The sequence below is a fragment of the Diabrotica undecimpunctata genome, chromosome 9, assembly GCF_040954645.1.
Source record: "Diabrotica undecimpunctata isolate CICGRU chromosome 9, icDiaUnde3, whole genome shotgun sequence".
NCBI lineage: Eukaryota > Metazoa > Arthropoda > Insecta > Coleoptera > Chrysomelidae > Diabrotica > Diabrotica undecimpunctata.
The window spans coordinates 30,176,908-30,196,790 of record NC_092811.1 but is presented as its reverse complement, the minus strand read 5'-3'; the positions used below and the strand labels follow the sequence as shown (position 1 = coordinate 30,196,790).

Sequence of the window (19,883 nt, the reverse complement as noted above, 5' to 3'; positions counted from 1 at the left end):
CCTATACTTAAAAATAAAAACTAAACAATAACTAAACAAATAAACTAATGATACTATAGAATAGAGACAACAACAAACGTGAACTTAAACTCAGACGTGCAGACAACTGTCAAATTTGACTTTGTCGTATGAGTGACGTAAGCATTCTGCCTTCCCCTCACTTCGCCCACATAGTTACGAGACAACCTAACTTAACATCTACTAACCTTGTACCTAATCCACATCTATGAACCCCACAGCGTTGCCAAAACATCAGAATAGTTAGTAAGTGAGGAGTTTTTAAAATGTCAAACTATTATATTAACAGTAAATACACTTAGTTTTAAGACTACTGCAACACACTAAAATACATAAGAAAACATTTTAATACAAAATTATATATTGTAAATTTTAAACTTACCTCTTTTAGGGTTTTAATAGTAAAAACGTCCCGCCATTATTTCTTCTTCAAATGAAAGTTTATCAGCTTTCTACAGACTATCTATTTGTTTTGGCATAGCACAATCACAATACACAACAATAATTAGTTTATAAAGCTATTAATTTAAATTTAATATGTATTTATAAATACAATTTATTAATATATATTATATTATGATCAAATTGTGTAAGAAATCAAAACATAAACAAAATTCTTACTCTAAAAAGCGGCAACACTTTATACACTTTTGCCACACGCTGAACTGTCAATAAAATTTGAAGTATTCCCATATCAGTTGCGTACAATTGTCTAATCTATTTAATTAAAATTATTATTTTGTGGAATATTAGGCTTACAGATTTATTTCATAAAATTTATATTATTAATAATAACAAATGTTTTTGGTTATTTAATCAATATAATTCTAAAATTTCCAATATAATGATAATTACATTTTTCTGATTATTACACCATGTTGACGCCTATGAAAGATCGAGCAGTTCCGTATGGATTTCGTATTATTAGCTGTGTTAGGAAAATTTGAACTCTAAGGTTGACGTTCTGGAAATTTTAAATATAAGTGAGGTCACTTTATATAAATTGTGACGTGCAAGCATTTTTATATGAAAAATGCTATAGAGAACTCGAAGAAAGACTTGACTAGACTTGGTAAGTGCGCGTGTTGTCCGCTAGGTGAAACAAATAAGGGGCAAAAAATGTAAATAGAAATTTATATTATAATTATAATTAAACCTAGAGCTAAGATTAATACTATTATTAAAATTAATATTAAACTCACCAGTCTTCCGGGTTGAACAGCGTTGATTTTCTTTGCACCGAGCTTTCGACATCCTCTCTGATGTCTTCTTCACGGCTTCCGAGGTCTCAGTCTCCTGAGCCCACAGACACTACTAGACTGATCAATATTCACTTCACTACTGTGTCATATTTCCAATCAGTTTATTAGTGTCAGGGGGCTCGAGAGACTATAGTCAATTAGATTTTAAAATTTAACTTTATTTAAAATTATTTCATTAAATTTATAATTGTTAAAATGTATTGAATTAATGCAAAAACTTATATTTTTAACTTTATGGTAGAGAAAATGCTGAAAAATCCGTTTTTTATTGTAAATAAACAATGTTGAAGATTTTAAAATTATTTTTAATTCTATCCATACATAATTCTGTCAAATAAAAATATTTTACTCTCGAGTAAAAATCAAATTTTTCTAAAACACTTCATATACAACTAATAAAGGCTGATATCTGATGGTATGTGGTATAGTATATTATAACTGTTTGTATTCGCGTAAATCGCTAACGATTTCTGCTTAGTTGAGAAGACATGTCGTGGAATGCAAATTTTGGATTCCCCATGTCTCTATTAACATCTTTATCAACGTCTGGCTATGCCTTGCAATTTTTAGAAGGCTCAGATTAAGGCAGTTATCTGAATTGTGTTTCGAAACTATTTTACGGATTTAATATCAGATGTCGCTATTGCGTCCGTTTCGAAGCCATTTTATTGTTGCTTCTTAAAGACAGAAAAGATTTATTTTTCACGTTGAGAACGCCTATGAATAACTGTTCTGATGAGCTTTATTAAAGCGAAATACGTATAAACAGATACATAGACGATTTGTACGTGAAATGAAATCTTGACTGTCTTTTTCATTTCATAATATTATATATATATATATATATATATATATATATATATACATATATATATATATATATATATATATACATATATATATATATATATATATATATATATATATATATATATATATATATATATATATATATATATATATATATATATATATATATGTTCGGATAAGTTTCCGCGGTCAGATAAATGAAAATTACTGAGTTCTCGGGAAGAACCGCGTTGAGAATTTAAAACTCGACGTTTCGGCACCCATTTTGGAGCCATTATCAAGAGGGATACGGTTCGGTTCGAGTTCGGGGTCTCAATCTGCCTACTCCCCTCACTCGGTACGTCTGGTACATCTCGAGTGAGGGGAGTAGGCAGATTGAGACCCCGAACTCGAACCGAACCGTATCCCTCTTGATAATGGCTCCAAAATGGGTGCCGAAACGTCGAGTTTTAAATTCTCAACGCGGTTCTTCCCGAGAACTCAGTAAATTTCATATATATATATATATATATATATATATATATATATATATATATATATATATATATATACATATATATATATATATATATATATATATACATATATATATATATATATATATATATATATATATATATATATATATACATATATATATATATATATATATATTGTGACAATTAGGGTTTATAGAAAATAATTTATAAGTTATATACTACATAATATTAGATATTTGGTTGTTTTAAATAAGTTATATACTAGAGAATTTTATAAAAATATATTTATGTGAGGGCATTTTTAATAAATTAGTATATAATAAGTGTAAAAAGTTGTATTTTAATATTGTAAATAGATTTAAGTGAGCCATGTGCCTAGGCAACCAACTATACATACTCCAAGTGTCAAATTAAGAATCATAATACGAATATAAGTGGGGTTATTATAATAATATATTGTTTGAAATGTGTATTTTATTAAATTAGAGTGTTAGTTACTAATTTAATTATATATTCTGATCTGAAAAGCCTAAATGTCAACAAAATTATTAATAGAAAAGAATGGAATTCTCTGGATCTCCGGAGATGGCCATGTTTGCGAAATGGTTTGTTCCAGAAAATTCAGACATGTATTAAATAGAACTAAATTGGAACATGATCTCTTACGAGATGGTTCTAGAATGTCCAAAACATATAAATACCCGTGATTTGGATTCAAGATGGCAGTTTTTGGCAGTTTTTAGCAGTTTATCATGAAAGTTAGTTAGAAGATAGATACATTTACTTAGTGAAGTCAATTGTTCAGGAGTTTTTAGAAGTTTTTAGTCAGAAGTCAAGCAGTTTATTATGAAAGTTAGTTAGAGTCAGTGAATCAGATTATAAAAGTATATTGGAAGAAATTAAATTATATTGTGGTTGGAGATTAGTATAAATCAACTTATAATAATTGGATATTGGTATATTGAAAAGAAGAATAAATATAAATGCTGTTTGCTGGTTTGGTTGGTGGTGTATAGATGCTGGTGAAGAAAACTATATCTTAAATTGGTAGAAGCTGATAATTGGAAAAAGTAATTTCACAAAAAACAAGGATAACTGAAGTACGAAGACATTCAGTGGTGATTAGAATCAATATACTTAGTGGAAAATAGTTCATTTAGGCATTCAGTGAAAGAAAGGTACAAAAATTTGTTAATATAATTTAGTTAGTGTCATAACAATTTCAATTTTGAAGATAGTTTGTTTAAAATTTAGATTGTCTATAGAATTTAATTAGTTTTATAAGAATATCAGTTTAAAGATAGTTTATTTTAAATTTACATTGACTAGGTTAGATATATATGTGTGTTTCATAATAGTTATAATAAAGATAATTTAAAAAAGTACTTACAAGCTAATTCTTTGAGAACCGCGATAAAAACCCTATATATTATATTATTAAAAATACTCATTGCTCATCATTCAAACACAAAAAACACATCATAACAATTTGGCACCCAACGCAGTGGCTCTCTATTTAAAAGAATTAGTTTGGGAAGATAAGTGCTCTCATATAATTAAATTAATTATCAGTAGAAAGAAAAAATTATAGATTTTATTTTTAATTATATTTGAACAAGTAAAGTCTCAAAATGTCTCAAGGAAAGAAAGGTACAAGAAGCAAAAAGAATGAAGAAGATGTGGAAGTAGAAACACAACCTATACAAGAGGAGAGTTTAGTTCAAGCTCCACAAGATACTGCAGAAATGAATCCAGAAAGAGAGGAAAATGTCAATATGGCAGCTTTGATGTCATTATTGATGCAGATGAACAAGACAATGGAAGAGAATACGAAAAAAATAGAACACAAAATGGAACAGAATTCACAAGAAGTCAAAGAAGACATGAAAAAAATGGAACAGAAAATGGAAGAGAATTCAAAAGAAATCAAAGAAGACATAAAAAAATTGGAAGAGAATTCAAAAGAAGTCAAAGAAGAAATGAAAAAAATGGAACAGAAATTGGAAGAGAATTATAGAAAATTAGAAAAGAAAATAGAAGATAGTAATAATAAAATTGTAAAACAAATGGATAAAAAACTTGAAGCTGCAGAAAAAAAAGTAGCAAATGAAATAAAAAGTATACGGAATGACTACAAGAAAAGGATAGACAATGAGAGGACAGAAGTAAAGAGGATTATTCAAGATAATAAGATAGATATAGAACAGAAAATAGAGTTACAGAAATGTAACTTAGAAGTAAAAATTAACGAAGACAGGAGAAACACAGAAGAAAAATTAGACGATATACAACAAAATATCCAAATAAATTGTAATCAAATAAGAAATGTGGAACAGAGAATAGATGATATTTCACAAATGAGAGACATAGGGAGACCTTACTTAAATTTAACAAATGAGACTGGGATTAAATTCTCTGGTAATATAAAAAATTTGCATCCTAGAGTATACATAAATAGTTTAAAACATAAATTAAGATTTGTGAATAATATTAATGATATTAAAGATTATATTAGAGTGACATTAAATGACAATGCAGCAACTTGGTTTGCTAGTATTGAAAATGATTTAGATAACTTTCAAACATTTGAAAATAAATTTTTAAATTATTATTGGGGTGAACTAGAGCAAGCCAAGTTTAGAGAAATTCTATATTTTGGAAAGTATAATCAAAATTTAAAATCAAATATGGTAGATTATGCATTGAAATTGATAACAGTTGCAAAATATTTAGAACCACCACTTAGAGAGGATGAAACAGTCTTAAATGTATCTAGACATTTTGATGCTGATGTTGTGCAAACCGTAACTGTACAAAATATTCAAACAATAGATAGTTTTATTAATTTTATTCAAAGAATACAAAGAGGCAATATGACAAGTAATAATAACAACAGAAAAAACAACAATACTTTTCAATATAATAAAAATGATAATCAACAATATAGACAATCATATAACAATAATACTAGGTATGGTGATAATTTACAAAATTTTAATAATACTAACACTAATCCAAATAGACAGAACTTTAATAATAATACTAGTTATAATAGACAAAATTTTAATAATAATACTAATTATAATAGACAACATTTTAATAACAGTACTAATAATAATAGACAAGATTTTAACAATAGAAGAAATACAGAACGACCTAACTATAACAGACAGGTAAATTGTGTTCGAAGGAATAGAAGCTGCGAAGGCAGAGAACGAAGTAGTACAAGGCAGGAGAATGTGAGTAGAAGTCATAGTAGGGAAAGACATAGGACATCAGATCCAAGTGGTCAGATACAATCTGACAATTCTAATAATCAAAATTTTGTGCAGTAAACTTTCTGAATTACAAGTTAGGCCATTGCTATTATGAAAAACCTTCTGAATTTATTTCTTTAGATGAAGAGAAAATTATTGAATCTATTAATTTAATTTATATAAATGCTTTGGCCAAAAATAAAATGATTAAGATTATGATAGATACTGGTTCAGAAAGTACTTTAGTCTCGGAGAATTTTATTTTTAATACATTAAAACTATCAGATATAATAAAGATTCCAAAAATTAAAATTATTGGTGCAAATAATAAGAAGTTGGGTGAAATTGATAAACTAGCCAATTTTAAAATTAATATTCTTAATAAAGAAATTAATATGCAAGGATTTATTGTCAAGGATTTATGTGTTGATATATTAATGGGAAATGATGAATTGGAAAAGAAGAAAGTAAAGATAGATTTTGAAGAAAAAATGGTAACTTTGGAAGGGCAAATAATTAAATTTATGCAGAAAGATGAGGTGGAAGAAGGAATAAGAGTTGATAGGATATTATTAAAAGAAAATAATGATGTTTATGAAGAAGAAATGTATTTTGATGATAGGGAAATGTCCCAAAAGAATGTAAAGAATAATTATTGTAGTGAATATTTAAGGAATGGAAATTTTAAGCAGATGGATGCCTACGAGGCGGAGTGCGTAAAATTGGAAGCAAGGAATAATGAGTACATAATGAAGAATAATGTTATTTGTAAAGAAGAAGATATGATGAAAGTTTTAAATTGCCCTGAAGAATATAAATCAATAGTCATTTCCATATTGCAGCAACACAGGGGACTTGTCAATAAAGAAAATAGAATTGCACAAAATTATATCCATAGTATAAAAGTTAAAGAAGAAAAAGATTTTAAAACAAAATCATACCCAATACCATATAAATACAGAGAAGAAGTAAACAAAACAATTAATAATATGTTAGAAGATGGGATCATTGAGAAGGCAGACACACATTTTATTAACCCCATAGTAGTAGTACGAAAAAGATCAGGTGAAATCAGGTTATGTTTGGATGCAAGGAATATTAACAAGATTACTGAAAAGCAATTTGAAGCACCAATGAGTATAGATGGAATATTAGGAAGAATTACAGGAATGTCATTTTTCACTAAAATCGATTTACAGCATAGTTTTTGGTTAATACCTCTAGAAAGAAAAAGTAGACAGTATACAGGATTTCAGATAGATGGAGTAGTATATCAATTCAAAGTAGTACCATTTGGACTTCAATCATCTTGCAGTGCTCTATGTAGATGTCTTCATGATATTTTGGATCAATATGAACATTTTGTAATTCACTACATTGATGATATATTAATTTTTTCTAAAACGGCTGAAGATCATGAGAAACACCTAAAAATTATAATAAATAGATTAGACAAAGTTGGACTAAAAATAAATCAAGAAAAATGTACATTTTTTCAAAAAGAAGTCATATATCTAGGTTATAAACTTAACACTAAGGGAATCGAAATGGATCCAGAACGGACACAAGTCATTCAGGAATATAAAACACCACACAATTTAAGAACTTTAAGAGGATTTATTGGAATAATTAATTATTATAAAAGGATGATACCAGATCTAAGTATAAAAGAAATTCCATTACTTGAACTACTGAGAAAAGGTGTAAAATGGAGATGGGATCAGAGAAGAGAACTAGCATTCCAAGAAATTAAAAACATTTTTCTGTCAAATTTGAAAATATACTATCCTGACTACACACAGCCATTCATATTAAGAACAGATGCATCAATAGAGAGATTATCAGGGGTATTATTACAAATACATGATGGGGTCGAATACCCAATACAATTCATTTCAAGAATTACAAAGCCACATGAAAAGGGTTACTCAGTTTCAGAATTAGAACTAGCAAGTATAATACACTGTGTCACAAAATTAAGATTTTATTTGTTGGGTAATGAATTTACAATAGAAACAGATCACCAAGCTTTAACATCTATATTAAATAACAAATATGGAAACAGTAGAATACATCGGTGGAGTCTAATACTTAGTGAATACTGCTTTGAAATCAAATACATTTCTGGAAAATCCAATATAGTGGCAGATGCTTTATCAAGGTTAGAAAATACACCACAAAAAGGGCAGCGAACAATAAAAATTGGATTAAATCAATTAGTAGAAAGTACTGGATTATATTCTAGAGAAGAAATTATAAGAGATCAGATCAATTTGAGTGAAAAACAAAAAGTCCTTAAGAAAGATGGAGTTTATTATAAAATAATAAATGGCATAGAAGTATATGTAATAACTAGAACTTTAGCAAAGAAAATATTGAAAAATTTACATAACAATTATATGCATATTGGTTCAAGAAAGCTATGGATGCTATTTAGGGACAATTATTTTGCAAAGAATGACATAAGTATAGCAAAAGAAATTACTACCCAATGCCCAATATGTCAACTAAACAAAGAAAAGAATTTCAAAAACCAGAACACATATAAATCTAATGTTGTATATGAAAAACTAAATACAGTTTCCATGGATTTTATTTCAAATTTAGTTCTCAGTCCAACAGGAAAAAAGCATATACTAGTGATAGTTGATTTATATACAAAATTTATTAAACTATATCCCTGCTCTAGAACAAATGTTAAAACATTAAAATTATATATTAATCAATTTTTCGAAGAAATAGGACCATTTAGAAATTGCATAATAGATAATGCTACATATTTTAACAACCAAAAATTTCGGGCATTTTGTGAGAAAAAGGGAATCAACATTCATTTTACAAGTATCAGACATCCTCAGGCAAATCCTGCAGAAAGATATATTAAAGAAGTTATAAAATATTTAAGGATACTGTGCCAAAACCAACATGAAACTTGGCAGCAACATATACCACAAGTAGAATATTTTTTGAATAATACACATAATTTGAATACAGAGGAAGTACCAGAATATTTAATGTTTGGCCATATAGGAAACAGAAAGTGGATTAGTGAATATAATCAGGATATGTTAGAACAAGTAATGCAGAAAGTGAATAACCGAATTAGGAGGAAAGCTGAAAAATATATCAGAAGACAAAATCGAAATATAAAAAAACCAATCACATTTCAAAAAGGAGACCAAGTGTTAATTCGTTCACTTAGAAAAAGTAATGTTAAAGAAAACCGTTGTAAGAAATTACAACCAATGTTTGAAGGTCCATATACAATTGAAAATCAGAATGGACTAAATAGTTATGTGTTAATAGATGCAGAGAACAGACTAAGAGGCATATTTCATATCAACGACATTTTTCAATATCATGAAGAGATTGAATAATGATTTCTATACCTTTAACACAAATATAATAACACTAATAACTTACTGATATATCCATTTTATTCAATAGACTTGATTTGTTAAATGGTAGATGGTAGATTTCATTATTTTGAATCAATTTGACATCATACTTGTTGAATTTTGTATATATGGAAATTAATTTGTACCCTAAAAATCATAATTTGGGGTTAGACACAAAATTGATACTATAATTGCTATAAAAATGTCTTTCTAATATAATAAAGTGAAAAAAAAAAAAACTTACCAATTTATATTGATGAAGTTATTTTGAATGGAAATAATTCCTAGATTTTGTCTATAAATAAACAGAACACAATATAGATTATATTTTTAATTAAGGTTATATTTTATTCTCTGATATCGCATCCATTGCTCCATTTGACATGACAGTTTGACCATAGAATAGCCGAACTGTGATCCGTTGTTCTCTGTTGTGACATAGACAGCGAACAGGGATGTATTTAACACATTTTAAATAAAAAAAAAAAAATTTTTATTTATTAAATTTAATAAGGTATGAGAAAATTAATATTTAAAAAAATAATAAGTAAATTATTTATTTTAAATATTATTTTTGGGGTATTGTGACAATTAGGGTTTATAGAAAATAATTTATAAGTTATATACTACATAATATTAGATATTTGGTTGTTTTAAATAAGTTATATACTAGAGAATTTTATAAAAATATATTTATGTGAGGGCATTTTTAATAAATTAGTATATAATAAGTGTAAAAAGTTGTATTTTAATATTGTAAATAGATTTAAGTGAGCCATGTGCCTAGGCAACCAACTATACATACTCCAAGTGTCAAATTAAGAATCATAATACGAATATAAGTGGGGTTATTATAATAATATATTGTTTGAAATGTGTATTTTATTAAATTAGAGTGTTAGTTACTAATTTAATTATATATTCTGATCTGAAAAGCCTAAATGTCAACAAAATTATTAATAGAAAAGAATGGAATTCTCTGGATCTCCGGAGATGGCCATGTTTGCGAAATGGTTTGTTCCAGAAAATTCAGACATGTATTAAATAGAACTAAATTGGAACATGATCTCTTACGAGATGGTTCTAGAATGTCCAAAACATATAAATACCCGTGATTTGGATTCAAGATGGCAGTTTTTGGCAGTTTTTAGCAGTTTATCATGAAAGTTAGTTAGAAGATAGATACATTTACTTAGTGAAGTCAATTGTTCAGGAGTTTTTAGAAGTTTTTAGTCAGAAGTCAAGCAGTTTATTATGAAAGTTAGTTAGAGTCAGTGAATCAGATTATAAAAGTATATTGGAAGAAATTAAATTATATTGTGGTTGGAGATTAGTATAAATCAACTTATAATAATTGGATATTGGTATATTGAAAAGAAGAATAAATATAAATGCTGTTTGCTGGTTTGGTTGGTGGTGTATAGATGCTGGTGAAGAAAACTATATCTTAAATTGGTAGAAGCTGATAATTGGAAAAAGTAATTTCACAAAAAACAAGGATAACTGAAGTACGAAGACATTCAGTGGTGATTAGAATCAATATACTTAGTGGAAAATAGTTCATTTAGGCATTCAGTGAAAGAAAGGTACAAAAATTTGTTAATATAATTTAGTTAGTGTCATAACAATTTCAATTTTGAAGATAGTTTGTTTAAAATTTAGATTGTCTATAGAATTTAATTAGTTTTATAAGAATATCAGTTTAAAGATAGTTTATTTTAAATTTACATTGACTAGGTTAGATATATATGTGTGTTTCATAATAGTTATAATAAAGATAATTTAAAAAAGTACTTACAAGCTAATTCTTTGAGAACCGCGATAAAAACCCTATATATTATATTATTAAAAATACTCATTGCTCATCATTCAAACACAAAAAACACATCATAACAATATATATATATATATATATATACATATAATTAGATTTATATTTATATTATTCATACATAACACAAATCCCAAACAGTGAACACCCTATCACACGCTACCACTGAAGTTTCTAACGCACACCAGATATTATTTCACAGAACAACACTGGTTGCGTTTAAAACATGGCTGATTCCGTCTGCGCCAACGAGATGCACGTACTTATCTCTCCAAGCAGAGTGGGCATTCTGATTGTTTTATTATTCTGTGGCGGTACGAAGTTTGCCAGGTAAGCTGGTCAATAAATAAATAACTATGTTTTTATTTTTATCATAACCTTTTACAAAGAATCTTAGAAAATGTAGAAAAATAGATATATTTTAAAAATTGGGAAAAATATTAAACATGTTCTGTTCCACAGGTTTAGATATCCAATATCCTAAACCAGCTTTCTGAAAAGCTTCATAATATATTTTTTTCACAGCCGAATAAGTAAGCACACATTCTTTAGCGTGTGCTACAGTAACTGGTAAATGTTGGTCCTTTGAAATTCTGGATAATCGTCCATATAATAAGGCAAATCTGTTAGCCAAACTATGTTTACAAATCGAGGAAATACTTTGCTTTGGTTTACCCATATCACATATCAATATTTCAGGATCTTTCATGCCCAAAAACCAAATCACAGAAAAATCTGGAGCACTTTTTGGTATGCGTTCCTCGATAGAGGTTACCATTAACATATCTGGTTTATTTAAGCGAAATGGTGATGGTAAGTCATCTAATATATCTTCAACCCTTCCGTAAAGTGCTCTACTTAAATGCGTTTTATTCATTTGGCTGCCAACTACCACCGAGCTTAAGTACACGGGGTCAATAAAATTAAGCAATAGGGATCCTTGTAGTCCCAAGATGTTCCATTTACAAATTTTATCAGAACAGGACATAGTCTTCAGGGGTTCTCCCTGTTTAATTCCATCCCAAGTTTGAGTGACTGGATCTTTAACAGGTATTGAACCTTCGCCAGATTCTAACTTACTTCTTAATAGACCACAAGTTGTCAGATTTGATATTCCGCTATTATAAATAGTGGCATCACCACAAGGAGATTTGCTTGTATATAAATGAAACTCAATTCCTTCTTTTAACCGATAACCATTCCCGTAAATTTTTGGTTCAAATATCGAGTTTTCACTCGTACTTCCAGAGAGTAGCAGTTCAAGCTGGTCATAAAAGTAGAAAAGCAAACATCTTCGGGATAAAATTTCTGCATGCATATCATTGAGTGCGGTTCCGCTTAAACATATATTCTTTCCAGAGATACACTTCGTACCAGTTGTCACACATATTACTTCAGCAGTTGAAATATCTGAATCTTTCGTCATCACAATACCTAGAAGGAAATAAAGTCCCATTAATAGTGTTAATAAATTTTTCAATGGTTTGCAATCAGGGCTCAGAAAAAGAACAGCGTTTAAGACAAGGTCATTGTAGAACGTATTAAAGCAGCAGTGAAATTAATTCACTACAAAGACAATAATAAAATATGAAAATATTACATATGGATCAATTCTAAATCCCGAGATAAGTCAATTTTACAGAAACCATTAGTAGTAATGTTGCATTAACAGCTAAAGAGCATGGATCATTAAGGGGCGATATATAAAACAGTGAAAAAATTGGTTACTCCGAACGGTGGAAGAAAGCGAGTGGATCGCAGACGAAATAATACAGTTTTTAGACAAAACAAGGAAAAATAAAAATCAAGAACGATCATCATTATCATTGGTACTACAGCCCTATAAAAGAGCATCGACCTTCGCAAGTCTACTACGCCAGTCAGTTCTATACATTGCCAACTGTTGCCAGTTTGCTGCGCCTATTTTTCTACCATCCTCATCTACACCATCCCTCCATCTGAGTTTTGGCCTATCCTACTTCTACTTCCCACAGGTTGTGACATAAGGATTCTTCTAGGAGGGTTGTTCTGCTGGGATCTTGCCAGATGTCCTGCCCATCTTAGTCTTCCTATTGTTATAAGGGATACTACGTCTTTACCACCAAATATATGTTTATATCTCGTAGTTGTACCTCCTTCTCCAAACGCCATTTTCACAGATGCCACCGAATATTCTTCTCAGGATCCTTCGTTCAAATATAAGCAGGAGGTTTTCATCTGTCTTGGAAATGGTCCATGTCTCTGATCCATATGTCAAAATTGGTTGTATAAGGGTTTTGGATATGGTTATTTTTGTTTTTTGGCTTAAGTTTCTGCTTCTCATATGTCTACTCAGTCCAAAATAGCATTTGTTTGCTAGGATTATTCTTCGCTTGATTTCTTCCGTCATGACGTTCTCCTTGGTGATCAGGGAGCCTAAGTATGTGAATTTGTCCACCACTTTAAAGGTAGAGTTATCAACCGTGAATGGGTGGCCGATGTTTCTGGCTCTATTGTGGGTGTTGATGCCATTATCTTAGTTTTCTCCGTATTTACTTGCAGGCCCATATTTTTTGAGGCGTTTGACAAGGTGGTATACATTTCTTCTAGCTTGCGTGTTGTGCGGGCAACTAGGTCAACATCATCTGCATGATATAAAGAATCTGCATTCAAGAACGATATAAAGAACTAAATAGAACTGCCAGCAGAAAGATAAACGTAGTTAAGGAGAAAAATGTCAAGAAAAAGAAGAGCTAGAACAAAGACAAAATAGCTTTAACATGCAGAAAAATACTCATACTTATAAGAAAAAACAGCTTAAAAGGTTAGTAGACAAGAACAACAAATTTATTGCAGACAAGAAGAATAGTTACAGACTGGGAAATTTACATCAAAAATTTATTTACGGATTATGGTCATACCACAGCCGGTCCCAAGCCCGGATAAAAGAGGATTTATTATTTCTTAATAATTTTTATAGATTTTAATAAAATTGAAAAGGTTTACATGTTGTATAACGGTCACCCCTAGTCACGTAAATGGACTCTTTCAATTGTTTACTGTGACGACTATTTTGAAAATGGCCATACTTAATGTGCTGATTTAGAAATCTTAACCAAAGTATAAATATGAAAGTTCAACTCTTTTTGTCAAACTTGAATACAATTTTTCAACTGATAGTTGTAAAAATCCGACATTATATTTATATGAAATTATTTTAAAATTAGAAGTGTCTATATTGTGTCTATAATGACTACCTAAACTAATATTCACTATATACTACACTTTAGTGTCACACCCAGTTTCATAATACCCACAGCTCTTTTCATTATTAAAAGTAAACTTAGGTGTTTAAATTAGTAGGTAAATATAATTATTATTAATGTCATTATGTCTGTATCAAAAAAAGTAGTTCTTTAAATTTCACAAAAAGAGAAACTTTTACTCATTGAGGAAGTATCCAATCATAAATCAATTAAGTATAGAAACCAAGAAAAATATTAACGAAAACTGAAAGTTTTAAATGGACTGAATGAGAGAAGAGAAAGAAAGGCCAATCATGAACGATATTAAGGAACAAAATTATTAAAAATCAAAATATTAAAAATGGAATTATAATTAAAACAAAAAGATGCCCAAGAAAATTTATAATAAATACCTATACTTTGCAAAAAGTGTTGCCTTTAAATGTCGTTTATATCAAATAAGTAAATTTACACTATACACAAATTTTAAGAACACAGTACAGAAATTGCTGAATTAATATATTTATAATATATATATATATATATATATATATATATATATATATATATATAATGAATCAGAAGTATTTGCTGACAACGTAAGGAAGTAAACGTTAAATATTGGGTTTGCAGCAATACAACAATTTGCTGCAAACCCAATATTTAACGTTTATATATATATATATATATATATATATATATATATATATATATATATATATATATATATATTATATATTATATATAATAATAATAAAAATGCAAATTACTGAAATATAAGCATCATAATATCATATAAGGCCATTGGGAGAGAAAGGCTTAAGGGAATTAGAAGACTTGTGGTATGTGGTGTGAGATAAAAGGGAACATTATTGATGCTGGAACTAGGGAACTTATCTGTAGCATAACATAATTATAATATAATGATCACATAATTACATTTCCAGTTAGAGTCTCATTACTCTGAAAAGGAATTTAAGTACTTAGATGCGAAACTTAATATAAAAATAATGCAAGAATTATTTATTAAAAAGTATCCTAAGAGTACAGTCAAATACAGTTACTACAATACAATTTTTTCATGAAAATTTTAACCTACATTTTGATAGGCCACAAATTGGCACATGGAATATCTGTGAGGAGCTTAATTTAAAAATTAAAAGCAATAGTCTTGGTGAAGCAGCAAAAAAAGTAGCGGTTACCGAAAAACTCATACACTGCCGCCAAATAAAAAATTTTACACTGCCCTGCATGATCAAGTTGATGAATGCATTCAAGAGATGATGTAGAAGCAATCGCCTTCGATTATATGCAGCCTTCAACTTCCTGCAATTCCTGTACAAGACCTATTTTATCTGTCGCAGCTTACCGTTAATGTTTTTTTGCATCAACAATATTAAGTCACGAAAATCCGTTCTTTCCACAAAATTTGTTCACACCAATACCAACGCACCCATGGCCCATAAAAGGGGTGTTGTGTTCAGTCTTACTGACTGAGCAATTCAGCTATCTAGTCCACAATACCATTCCACAAATATGAGAAAAGTTAAAGGTATTTAAAAAAAAACAATTATCCACCAGAATTTTACAACACTCTAATTAAAAAAATAAGTTATATCCTTACCATACATTTTCTGAACTTACCAACGGATTTTCTGAACAAATGTCAAAAATTATGGCAAAGTATGATATTAAAGTTGGACATAAATTATCAAAAACATCTGGAAAATATTTTTCAAAATTTAAACCCCTTTTTAATAAGACCATCAATCAAATGTTATTTATAAAATAAATTGTAGACTGAAATTCAACATATATTGGGCAAATACACCAATACCTACATAGAAGAATTGTTGCACATAAACCTAGTGTACAGACCAACACATTAAACACAACAGCCCTAGCCAAACATTCTCTAGAAAATAGCCATTCTTTTGAATTTGAAAGTGTACAGATTTTGGAAAAAGAACAAAATTACAACAATAGATGCATATTGGAAATGATTCACATAAAAAAGATCCAAATTCTATCAATAATAAGACTGACATCAAAGATCTTTCCAATATGTATCATAATTTAATAAATTGAGTGGTTTTTAAATGCACTATGGCAGATATTTAAGATACAACCCTGACCCACTCCTATTTTAAGATACCTGTTAAACTTTTAAAAAGTGTAAATATGAATTTAATTATATAATGTAATGTTTATAAAATAAAGTTAATAAAGTGCTTATTGAAAATGGCAAATTGCTTGTGCTTATTGAAAAATGCCGAAACATTTAAGCAATAATTAAATAAATTTATTTACAACAGACTGACAAACCCAGGAAATAAAAAAGTTTCTATTTATATATATATATATATATATATATATATATATATATATATATATATATATATATATATATATATGTATATATATTTATATAGCTTTAGTGCCAATGATGGTGATGATCATGTAATAAAATTTTGAACACATCTTACCTGCAAGAACTTTACGTTTAGAATGGATCAAATCATTTGACATTAAATTTTTAAACTTTGCTTTCACCAGGTTTCCAACAGTATCAGATAAAAGCTGATCTTGTACGGCATTTGGGGAGAAAGTAGGTATATTCCCACCAGTATAATTTTTCAGTTTACTTAAAGCAACAGTGGCAGCAGCTTCTGTTGCCGAGCTCTTATTACTTCCAGTTCCTGTAAAAATGTCCCCATTAATGTCTACTGTAACTTGAAACCTAGCATAAGGGTCACTTAAATCCTCCGTATATGTGAAATTAACAGGATATAGTTCACCCAAAATAACTGAAGACTTTTTAAATAATTTGTTTTTGTTATCATCTGATGCACTTATAACATCTGAAGTGGAAATATTTTTTAATGCTGTTGCTGCAGCTTCATATTTTGCAGATTGCTTTGTAACGCCACTTCCATAATACTTTTTACCATCTACTTCAACACAAATCTTAAACATTGGGTAAAGTTCAATAACACTATATTTTAGTATCCCTTTTATTTCATTTAATGCTGATATTGGATTTTTTTCTAGACTGTAATTATTCTTACTGCCATTGGTTGGTAAGTTTATTACTGAACTGGTTGGAGACTGTATTGATGTTAGAACACTTACAGCAACATTGTATTTAGCTTCTGCTTTAGAATTCCCTATTCCATAATAATATGAATTATTGAATTCAACACACATTTTAAAAAAAGGTTTGTGGTAGGAACCCCATACATCTACCAATTTATATTCTAATCCACTTCTTAACTCATTTAAAACTGAAACTGGGTGTTGAGAATTATACGACTGAATTACTCCACTACAGTCATCTTCATTAAACTTGTATTCTGGTTTATTTTGGATTCCATTTAAAGTAGTCTGAAAATTTGTCATTGAAAAAGGTTTTAGTGTTCCTTTTGCTTTGTTTTCATCAGATTCCTGTACAGAATGGTTAGCTGTTTTCTTATTTTGGGAAAATTGAATAGAGGCCAGTGCACTACTAGCTGCTGTATGTTTAGCTTCCTGTTTTGACTTTCCAACTCCATAATAGTCTTTACCATTAAGATGAACACACATTTTGAAAAATGGTTCATGACTAGAACCCCATTGGTCAACCAATTTATATTTTAATCCCTTTTGTATACAATTCAAAGCAACTGTGGGATTTGGATAACCATTGTTACAAGTTGATAGTTCATGTGATTTTACAGTTTTAATTAATGGGTTGGTATTATCATATTTAAGGGCATTCTGGATACTTATTGTCTCATCTTTGGCACACTGAATAGTTTCCAATGCTGTTCGAGCTGTGTTATGTTTAGCTTTTCCAATTCCATAATAATTTAATGGGTTGGTATTACCAGATTTATGGGCATTCTGGTTACTTATTGTCTCATCTTTGGAACAGTGAATAGATTCCATTGCTGTTTGAGCTGTGTTATGTTTGGCTTCAAGTTTTGATTTTCCAATTCCATAATAACTTAATGGGTTGGTATTATGAGATTTATGGGCAATCTGGTTACTTATTGTCTCATCTTTGGAAGAGGGAATAGATTCCATTGCTGTTTGAGCTGTGTTATGTTTAGCTTTATGTTTTGATCTCCCAATTCCATAATAACTTAAAAAATAACTTAATGGGTCAGTATTATGAGATTTATGGACATTCTGGTTACTTACTGTTTCATCTTTGGAACACTGAATAGATTCCATTACTGTTTGAGCTGTGTTATGTTTAGCTTTATGTTTTGATCTCCCAATTCCATAATAACTTAAATAACTTAATGGGTCAGTATTATGGGATTTATGGACATTCTGGTTAGTTATTGTTTCATCTTTGGAACACTGAATAGATTCCATTGCTGTTTGAGCTGTGCTATGTTTAGCTTCATGTTTTGATTTTCCAATTCCATAATAATTTAATGGGTTGGTATTACCAGATTTATGGACATTCTGGTTATTTATTGTCTCATCTTTAGAACACTGAATAGATTCCAACGCTCTTCGAGCTGTGTTATGTTTAGCTTCTTGTTTTGATTTTCCAATTCCATAATAATCTTTATCATTAAGACGAACACACATTTTGAAAACTGGTTCATGACTAGAACCCCATTGGCCAACCAATTTATATTTTAATCCCTTTTTTATACAATTCAAAGCAACTACTGCATTTGGATAACTATTTTTACAAGTTGACGGTTCAGGTGATTTTACAGGTTTAATTGCTATTGTGGTGTTATTAGATTTATGTGCATTCTGTTTTGTTTCTACTTGTTCTCTGGTCACTGTTGCATCCATTATAAAACTTAATGTTTTTAGTTATGATTAATTTTGTAATATGTAACCACTAAATCTGTTTTGTTTTATTAAGAATCAATTCCTAATTGAATATGAATGTTGTGTATGTAGTTAAACTTTACCAAAGCTACTACATAAAATCTTAACACATTATTTTTTTCACAAGATTAATAAATCATGTTATCACAACTCACAGCTGATAAATAATTGTTTTACAAAATCGACAAATTCTATCCCGGATAGGACTTATCATCAAAAAATAGTGTCAGCCAGTTTTTTCGGACAGACATTTTGTAAACAACAACAAAACAAAAACAAACAGAAACAGCTTAGGCCTTAGACAAGGAAAGAGAGAAGAATTCTCTTTCCTTTTCTAAGAATAATAATATAGATAAATAATTTAAAAAATATCAAAGAACGTCCAGTTATTGAAAAAAAAATAGAGTGCCACAATTGGTAAATCAATTGGTATCATATACTATATTATAGGTATTATACAAAAGTTCCTATCTCAGAGTATTACAAGCTTAAATAAACTTTTATTATAGACTCTTATTGAAAAAAGAAGAATTATTACAAATAGTGGAAGTGTATACTAATCCCATAAATATTTCAGTTGTTATAATTTAACATATTTCAGTAAATATTTGTATTAATCACGCTTATAATTTTCTTATACATTATATGGTATAAATAAATAAATATTGATTGTCCGTAATTCGTGAAGTTCTATTTTATTTATGTTTGTTTACATTAATATTGGATATGAGCACGAGTGCTTGGTTATATAGCAATTTCCAGTCA

At 29.0% G+C, this 19,883-nt stretch overlaps 1 protein-coding gene across 2 annotated transcripts; it reads right to left on the bottom strand.

Moving 5' to 3' along the window:
* Positions 1–11,456: 11,456 nt before the first annotated feature.
* Positions 11,457–19,408, bottom strand: LOC140449745 (double-stranded RNA-specific editase Adar-like). 2 transcript variants are annotated; one of them, XM_072543066.1, is made up of 3 exons: positions 18,462–18,596; positions 16,766–18,402; positions 11,457–12,489 (listed from the first exon to the last, which is right to left on the bottom strand). In XM_072543066.1, exons 1-3 carry the CDS (start codon positions 18,467–18,469, stop codon positions 11,477–11,479), a joined length of 2,658 nt encoding a protein of 885 aa, XP_072399167.1. In that variant the 5' UTR covers positions 18,470–18,596; the 3' UTR covers positions 11,457–11,476. The 2 variants fall into 2 exon arrangements, with proteins under 2 accessions (XP_072399167.1, XP_072399166.1); XM_072543065.1 differs by having other exon boundaries at positions 16,766–19,408.
* Positions 19,409–19,883: the final 475 nt, after the last annotated feature.

Excerpts from the sequence above, each read along its gene's own strand:
- LOC140449745 (XM_072543065.1), bottom strand. The coding sequence starts at position 19,079 with ATGGATGCAACAGTGACCAGAGAACAAGTAGAAACAAAACAGAATGCA. Across the intron at positions 12,490-16,765 it reads TAAACGTAAAGTTCTTGCAG|GTATTGTGATGACGAAAGAT; the intron begins GTAAGATGTGTT and ends ATTTCCTTCTAG.